This window comes from Tachysurus vachellii, chromosome 7 (assembly GCF_030014155.1).
Source record: "Tachysurus vachellii isolate PV-2020 chromosome 7, HZAU_Pvac_v1, whole genome shotgun sequence".
Taxonomy (NCBI): domain Eukaryota; kingdom Metazoa; phylum Chordata; class Actinopteri; order Siluriformes; family Bagridae; genus Tachysurus; species Tachysurus vachellii.
In genome coordinates this window covers 660,310-670,000 of record NC_083466.1, presented here as the reverse complement: position 1 = coordinate 670,000, position 9,691 = coordinate 660,310, and the positions used below count along the sequence as shown (strand labels likewise).

Sequence of the window (9,691 nt, the reverse complement as noted above, 5' to 3'; positions counted from 1 at the left end):
ATAGTGTATAGTGTGTAGTATATGGTTTATAGTGTATAGTGTGTAGTATATGGTTTTATAGTGTATAGTGTGTAGTATATGGTTTTATAGTGTATAGTGTGTAGTAATGGTTTATAGTGTATAGTGTGTTGTAATGGTTTATAGTGTAAGGTGTAGTATATGGTTTATAGTGTATTGTGTGTAGTATATGGTTTATAGTGTATAGTGGTGTCAATATGGTTTATAGTGTATAGTGTGTAGTATATGTATAGTGTGTAGTATATGGTTTATAGTGTATAGTGTGTAGTATATGGTTTATAGTGTATAGTGTGTAGTATATGGTTTATAGTGTATAGTGTGTAGTATATGGTTTATAGTGTATAGTGTGTAGTATATGGTTTATAGTGTATTGTGTGTAGTATATGGTTTATAGTGTATAGTGTGTAGTATATGGTTTATAGTGTATAGTGTGTAGTATATGGTTTATAGTGTTTAGTGTGTAGTATATGGTTTATAGTGTATAGTGTGTAGTATATGGTTTATAGTGTATAGTGTGTAGTATATGGTTTATAGTGTTTAGTGTGTAGTATATGGTTTATAGTGTATAGTGTGTAGTATATGGTTTATAGTGTGTAGTATATTGTTTATGGCGTATAGTGTGTAGTATATGGTTTATAGTGTATAGTGTGTAGTATATGGTTTATAGTGTATAGTGTGTAGTATATGGTTTATAGTGTATAGTGTGTAGTATATGGTTTATAGTGTGTAGTATATGGTTTATAGTGTATAGTGTGTAGTATATGGTTTATAGTGTATAGTGTGTAGTATATGGTTTATAGTGTATAGTGTGTAGTATATGGTTTATAGTGTATAGTGTGTAGTATATGGTTTATAGTGTATAGTGTGTAGTATATGGTTTATAGTGTATAGTGTGTAGTATATGGTTTATAGTGTATAGTGTGTAGTATATGGTTTATAGTGTATAGTGTGTAGTATATGGTTTATAGTGTATAGTGTGTAGTATATGGTTTATAGTGTATAGTGTGTAGTATATGGTTTATAGTGTATAGTGTGTAGTATATGGTTTATAGTGTATAGTGTGTAGTATATGGTTTATAGTGTATAGTGTGTAGTATATGGTTTATAGTGTATAGTGTGTAGTATATGGTTTATAGTGTATAGTGTGTAGTATATGGTTTATAGTGTATAGTGTGTAGTATATGGTTTATAGTGTATAGTGTGTAGTATATGGTTTATAGTGTATAGTGTGTAGTATATGGTTTATAGTGTATAGTGTGTAGTATATGGTTTATAGTGTATAGTGTGTAGTATATGGTTTATAGTGTATAGTGTGTAGTATATGGTTTATAGTGTATAGTGTGTAGTATATGGTTTATAGTGTATAGTGTGTAGTATATGGTTTATAGTGTATAGTGTGTAGTATATGGTTTATAGTGTATAGTGTGTAGTATATGGTTTATAGTGTATAGTGTGTAGTATATGGTTTATAGTGTATAGTGTGTAGTATATGGTTTATAGTGTATAGTGTGTAGTATATGGTTTATAGTGTATAGTGTGTAGTATATGGTTTATAGTGTATAGTGTGTAGTATATGGTTTATAGTGTATAGTGTGTAGTATATGGTTTATAGTGTATAGTGTGTAGTATATGGTTTATAGTGTTTAGTGTGTAGTATATGGTTTATAGTGTATAGTGTGTAGTATATGGTTTATAGTGTATAGTGTGTAGTATATGGTTTATAGTGTATAGTGTGTAGTATATGGTTTATAGTGTATAGTGTGTAGTATATGGTTTATAGTGTATAGTGTGTAGTATATGGTTTATAGTGTATAGTGTGTAGTATATGGTTTATAGTGTATAGTGTGTAGTATATGGTTTATAGTGTATAGTGTGTAGTATATGGTTTATAGTGTATAGTGTGTAGTATATGGTTTATAGTGTATAGTGTGTAGTATATGGTTTATAGTGTATAGTGTGTAGTATATGGTTTATAGTGTATAGTGTGTAGTATATGGTTTATAGTGTATAGTGTGTAGTATATGGTTTATAGTGTATAGTGTGTAGTATATGGTTTATAGTGTATAGTGTGTAGTATATGGTTTATAGTGTATAGTGTGTAGTATATGGTTTATAGTGTATAGTGTGTAGTATATGGTTTATAGTGTATAGTGTGTAGTATATGGTTTATAGTGTATAGTGTGTAGTATATGGTTTATAGTGTATAGTGTGTAGTATATGGTTTATAGTGTATAGTGTGTAGTATATGGTTTATAGTGTATAGTGTGTAGTATATGGTTTATAGTGTATAGTGTGTAGTATATGGTTTATAGTGTTTAGTGTGTAGTATATGGTTTATAGTGTATAGTGTGTAGTATATGGTTTATAGTGTATAGTGTGTAGTATATGGTTTATAGTGTATAGTGTGTAGTATATGGTTTATAGTGTATAGTGTGTAGTATATGGTTTATAGTGTATAGTGTGTAGTATATGGTTTATAGTGTATAGTGTGTAGTATATGGTTTATAGTGTATAGTGTGTAGTATATGGTTTATAGTGTATAGTGTGTAGTATATGGTTTATAGTGTATAGTGTGTAGTATATGGTTTATAGTGTATAGTGTGTAGTATATGGTTTATAGTGTATAGTGTGTAGTATATGGTTTATAGTGTATAGTGTGTAGTATATGGTTTATAGTGTATAGTGTGTAGTATATGGTTTATAGTGTATAGTGTGTAGTATATGGTTTATAGTGTATAGTGTGTAGTATATGGTTTATAGTGTATAGTGTGTAGTATATGGTTTATAGTGTATAGTGTGTAGTATATGGTTTATAGTGTATAGTGTGTAGTATATGGTTTATAGTGTATAGTGTGTAGTATATGGTTTATAGTGTATAGTGTGTAGTATATGGTTTATAGTGTATAGTGTGTAGTATATGGTTTATAGTGTATAGTGTGTAGTATATGGTTTATAGTGTATAGTGTGTAGTATATGGTTTATAGTGTATAGTGTGTAGTATATGGTTTATAGTGTATAGTGTGTAGTATATGGTTTATAGTGTATAGTGTGTAGTATATGGTTTATAGTGTATAGTGTGTAGTATATGGTTTATAGTGTATAGTGTGTAGTATATGGTTTATAGTGTATAGTGTGTAGTATATGGTTTATAGTGTATAGTGTGTAGTATATGGTTTATAGTGTATAGTGTGTAGTATATGGTTTATAGTGTATAGTGTGTAGTATATGGTTTATAGTGTGTAGTGTGTAGTATATGTTTTTTGAGCAAAACCCTTAAATATCATGAGCTCAGATATGTAAATGTAAGTTGCTCTAGATATTGGCTTCTGCCAAGTACTGTATAGAATATTGTATACAGTACTATATTGTTTATAGTGTTTATTGTGTAGTACAATATTCGAGATGCTCAGTGTTTGTATTTCACAGTCCTCCTGCATGTCTCAGGTTTTGGATGAACTTCAGTGAGAAAAGGCTCGCGTGAGTGATGAACAACTGAACAAGGCAGATAACAGCACGGCCCGTGTTCAAGGCCAACATCACCACCAGAAAACAAAAAAAATCAAATAAAGTCTGTTTCCAGGCAACGTTGGTCCTGAGCTGCTGTCCACCAGAGGCCCTTTCACTCGGCCCATCAGTCGACTCCTCAGACGCCTGAATCTCTACATGAATGATAAATTATTAATTCATGCTCATCTTTCCCGGACAGAGACCTTCAAGATGTTCAAGATCAATTCCACACAGCACACTTCAGAGCCCATCATCTCCTTGTCCAACTGATGCTTTATATTTTTTTAGTTTGTTCTTGATGAGCACAAACACGTCTCCTGCACGAAGTCAGGCACTTACTCAGGAGCTTTATTATTGATTAGCGAGTGTTAGCTAACACATGGAATTAACACTGTATCTCAACAATTCAACAATTCCTTTCCTTATTAACAAACTCCAATATGTTACATCACTTGAATTGCTTTTTACATGAAATAGTAAAATTCGATCTCAGTTTTTATGACATATTATTGAGAAGCCTAACTAGCCAGCTAGCTAAAATAATTTATGGTGTTAAACTAGCAGGTACATTTGCTAACAAGATATGTTAAGTGAACGACATAATTTGGAAAAAAAAAAGAATAATAATTTAGTTCCTTATATATGAGGTAAATTTGGGATCAGGCATTAGCACACTATTGTTTAGTTAAAAACTAGTAGCCAAAATGAACTAGCTAGAAGTTTATGATGGAATAAAAGGAAAGATCAGGAACATCTTCCTGAACGTCTCAGTGTCATCTGTCTTCTCTTTATGTTCCCTGCACTTTATTCTGCTTAACAACAGGAAGTCTCTCTGAGGACGGAGGTCGTTAGCGACACACCAGTGGCACTCTTCCCACAGGAGGCACAGAGACAACAAAACACTGTCTCTTCACGTCTGCTCTCTCAGTTCCATCAACGAAGCAGAAAATGTCTCCAGACATCACATCTTCAGATGCTCTCTGGTGGCACAGAACGACAGGAAACACATTTCTCAGAGCATGTTACTGTTAATTAAAGCGCACTAACAGCATGGCTCTTAATTCTAATGTGGCATTAATGCGGCTGAGAAAACGTTGGTGTTATAGTAACGCTCAGCCATTTCCCCCGGGCCGTGTTGTGCTGCTAGCGCTCCTGTCTCTCAGGTGATGAGTGTGAATAGCGCGTTCATAATTGCACAAATTTCTGCAGTCTTTTTCATCCTGCTGCTAAGTGACTTCTATTAGCCAGTCAGGCATTAGCGTAGTCGCGTAACAACGTGTGTTTTCACTTTAATTTGAAGGTTGTACACATTTCAGTTTCAGTCATAGCTTAGCGTAGCTGTGTCATTTGAAACTGAATCGATTTGTAGCTGTATTTGAATCACTTGAAATGGATTCGCAGAGTTGACATACGCTGTGTCAGAGTCGCTTTAAATTGATCACTAGGGTAAAGATAATAGAGTTGCGTGAAACTTATTCAGTGTTAATGTACTCTGTAGTAGAATCATTGAATCTGAATTATTTTCATAATGTAACTCAAACAGAGTCATTTGAATTTGATTCTTATTAATTGGTTCATCGTAAATTAAACGAGCAGTAATGACATTATTTATTAGAGGAAAAGAAGCAGAACACATGGAACATTCCACTTTTTCACTGCACAGGTATATATATATATGTGTGTGTGTGTGTGTGTGTGTGTGTGTGTGTGTGTGTGACAGTGGAGATATCAGTCACAGAGACAGTATGTATAAATAAAATTGAGCAGAGCTCTTAAAGGAAATAGAAGGAGCTGCTGGACAATATCATGTATATCATCAATATCACACACACACACACACACACAATGTGTGTGTGTGTGTGTGTGTGTGTGTGTGTAGACCTGCAGCGTTAACAGTAAAATCAGGAATGTAAATATGGTTTAAAGCCACTGGATGGAAGAACGATTTCCTTTCTTCTTCTTCCTTTTTTGCTGTCTTTCTTTTTTTCCATTTTCTTTTCCTTTTTCTTTTCCCGTTCTTTCTATCCTATTGTGTGCTTCCTTTTTACTGCTTCATTTTTTTCTTACTTTTACTTTATTTCTCTTCTATTTTGCTGTGTTCTTTTTTTTATTTCCTTCATTCCTTCTTCTTCCAACTTATTTTAAAATGTCTTCATGTCCTCTATAATGTTATTGCACACAGTTCTTCTGTATAGTCAAAGCTTCTTCACCTCCTACTACATGATGTATGCTGAACAGCCTCCCACTCTCTCTCTCTCTCTCTCTCTCTCTCACACACCTTTTTAAATTCCCTTAAAGAGGAACAAACTGGAGAACCTTAAATGTACTAGATTTCAGAGAGTAACTGTAGAGCATGTTATGAGGGTGTCACGTCTGGAGTTACGTCCCGATCCTACTTTTCCCTGATGATGATGATGATGATGATGATGATATCAGTTCAGATTCAAATGCAGGTAAAAACACAGGAGAAAAACAAACCTCAGTAGGACCATCGGTGTGTGTGTGTGTGTGTGTGTGTGTGTGTGTGTGTGTGTGGGTTGCACAGAAGCTGGTTTTATGTTTCATGCTGCAGTTTTTAGCTCAGAAAAACATGTCCCCTCATGTAGGTGGAGAATTTAAAGTGAAAGAAAACGTTTCTCAAATACAAGGACTGGATGGAAAAAAAGACAAAGTCAATATTTTCTGTGCAGAAGATTGGCTTTAACACAGTGCCATATTTTTCCTGTCCCACTGCTAATCAGTAGAATTATGATCAGTAATGAACCTCCCAGTAATAGGAAAAAAAACAACAACATCAATATACAAGTGCTTTATTGCTTACTATCACAAACACACACACACACACAAAGGACATTGAACTGTGGTTAAGAAAAAAACAATTACACATACACATATATATATATATGTATATGAGACCCAACACCCAGGCTATTTTAATTTAAACATATCAATTGCTATGGCTTTTCCCTTCAATACTCCTTCTCGGTTTTCATTAAATACACTATGATGATGAGGGAGGAAGGCTTGAGCTTTATTAGTTTTTATGTAAATGCAGAACGATAAAGGCTTTAAGGCTTAGGTTAAACAATTAAAGATGTAGAATTAGTTTGGTTGATGTCAGCGATATGGACGGGTTATAATTTACCACCTTTCACTTGTGTGAGGTGAATACATTCGAGTGAATCGAATGCAAATGATTCTGAATCAAATGCAAATGATTCTGAAACATGTACATGAATCACAAGCAAGACGGCGTACATACAAATGCAGCGTAAATGCAAATGAGTCTGTTATTAAATCATCAGAGAGTCATTTTAAACAGTAAATAATTGTTTATGTGACAGACATTTAAATGCAATCCTGGTATTAAAGAGATGTATTGACTGTTCAGTGTACACTGAATCAGAGTCACTTGAATATGATTCATTGTCATAGGAAATACGAATAGATGAGAGTTAAACAAACGTGAAACTGGAACAGCAGCCTGAAGCTAGACAGAGACGAGTCATTTATCTTTACATTGAGAAGGAGGGCCGTTAACCACAAGCCCGAGCTGCGTGTCGTGGTGAGAACTTGTGAATAGATTATTAATAATAAGCCTAAATGAGAAGCTTTGTTAAGCCAAATGTCTGAATTATAAGCTATAAAAGAGTTCTTTATAGCTAAAGGGCAGTGAGGGACATACTGATATGACAGAAGCTTTGTCTTCACACAGAGATCCTTTATGCTTTACGTCATCACGTGTGTTTTCTTTTTTTTTTTAAATTAATGTACCCACATTTCTGTAGCTTTTTGGGGGGTTTATCTGGAAAGTTCTAGGTGTCTTGAACCATTTGAAGTCAGCAAACATGTATATAGTTAGAAAATAACAAGAATACGAATATTTAAGCAATTATTTGAAAATAGTGTTGATTATGAATCTAGCGTGAAGTGAGTGCATTATTTTTTCACATCCATTATCCCTCCCAGGAATTTATGTCAAGTGTGTCGACATAAATCGAGAGTCGTGACTCAGTGAAACACAAGTGAGACACCGAAGCTCCTTCTTTCTTCAACTCAACAACACTTCCATTAACGATACTAATGAAGCTCAGCCTTAATGTTCCCGTATTGCACCCACTCCCTCCCCTCTACAAAAGCAGACGTTAGGAAGCCCTGTCAATCTGGCAACCCGTCGCCGATCACGACTTTACCATTGCTCCCAACTAAAGTCATCGCTGCCACCAAACACCAGGAAGAAACCAAGGATGGTGATGAAGATGACACTGTTTCCTGCCATCACCAGGCCACAGGCTCCCCATTTGATCTGTTTAAAGAAAGGAGAGGAGTCAGTGAGGTAGTGAGTCAGATCAGTGAATGAGTCATATAAAGAGTCACAGAGATGACAGTGTGGCCTGTATATGACACATAAAAAGAAACCGATGACAAAGATCCTCTGCATATTGATTCACACTGTTAATTGCTTTACGCATGCAAGTTCCAATTTGATTCACAACATATGATACAGTGCGTCATTGATTTGATTCACAACATATGATACAGTGTGTCATTGATTTGATTCACAACAAATGATACAGTGTGTCATTGATTCACAGACTATTCTGTATCAGAGTTATTAAGACTTTTTTAAAGTATCTGAGTCAAATAAAATTGATTCTTCATGTTGCAACAGTATACAATGCATGAATGATTTGAATTTTGACCCAGAGTCATTTGAATTTGATTCCAAGTGTTACTAAGTGATTCTAACGCATCTGTAACCATTCAAAATAACGAGCATGAAGGTATGACACATGGAGAAGACTGTTGTTAAAGCCTCGTCTTACCACTTCTGTACGAGCCAGCACGACAGGTAGCCCGTACGCCGAGATCACGATCCCTGTGGTCAGGAAATGTGAGAGCTCCCTGCACGTATTGCTCGAGGAATCAGTGTCATCGCCGCACCTGGTGGCAATGAAGTACGGCAACGGCGAGATCACGTAGAACATCAGTACGAACAGAGGCCAGTAGACTCTAAAACAGTCCAGATACACAAACACACACTGAGTTAAAAATAAAGTCACATGTTCTGGGATATTGTACACTGATAGACAACAGGTAACGTACCCATACTGCTCTAATGCACAGCCCAAAAGCAAAAAGGTCAATCCAAGGGCACCACTGAAGGACAAACTGACCAGAGCTGGAAGAGAAACAGCATCATTATTGTATACAAACAGAACTATTGTGACGTTTGTGCTGCAGGTTAAAACTCGTCTGTATGCTGCCCCCTACAGGCTACATCGTGTCACAGCACATACAAATAACCCTGACAACTTTTAACGTCACAAAAACTTGATGTTTTTTTTTTTTAAATGTTTAGCAAATTTTACTCCAAAATCTCTAAAGTGTTAATAACTGATTAGTTTATAATGTAAATCCATGACGAGCTCCATCTCTGGTCACCAAAACAAACACATCTGTGTGTGTTCAGTCTCCAGTGTATCATAAACTCTATAATAACTCTAAACATTTCTACACACACACACACACACACACACACACACACACACACACACGTCACTCTGAGAGTTTCATAAACTTAGATTTAACTTAAAGTCTCACTATGTCATTAGGGCTAATTAACAGATATATAAAGTGATTATTTGGACTTAAATATTCACCTTTAATCCCCGCCATGTCACACAATTTCTTTCGTTTTTGTTTCTTTGTGTTAAATGTTCATGACACACAACTTCCTGTTTCCTTCTGCAGCGCGTCTTAAAGGGACAGTGACCTGTTTTAAAGTGTCAGTGTTGTTCCTACAGTGTCAGTGTTGAGCTGCAGATGTGTAGATAATAAATGGCTTATTATATATTATATAAGTTTGTGTGATCAGAATCAGAATCAGGTTTATTGGCCAAGTGTGTTGACGTTGACACACTCTCAAAAGTACAGACATAAACAACACTATACTATACAATACAGACAAACAACACTATACTATACAATACAGACATAAACAACACTATACTATACAATACAGACATAAACAACACTATACTATACAATACAGACATAAACAACACTATACTATACAATACAGACATAAACAACACTATACTATACTATACAGACATAAACAACACTATACTATACTATACAGACATAAACAACACTATACTAT

At 34.8% G+C, this 9,691-nt stretch overlaps 1 protein-coding gene across 1 annotated transcript; it reads right to left on the bottom strand.

Moving 5' to 3' along the window:
- Positions 1-6,319: 6,319 nt before the first annotated feature.
- LOC132848179 (leptin receptor gene-related protein-like) lies at positions 6,320-9,331 on the bottom strand. Its single transcript, XM_060873692.1, has 4 exons — positions 9,189-9,331; positions 8,632-8,707; positions 8,352-8,538; positions 6,320-7,831 (listed from the first exon to the last, which is right to left on the bottom strand). Exons 1-4 carry the CDS (start codon positions 9,202-9,204, stop codon positions 7,715-7,717), a joined length of 396 nt encoding a protein of 131 aa, XP_060729675.1. The 5' UTR covers positions 9,205-9,331; the 3' UTR covers positions 6,320-7,714.
- Between the last annotated feature and the right edge of the window lie 360 nt (positions 9,332-9,691).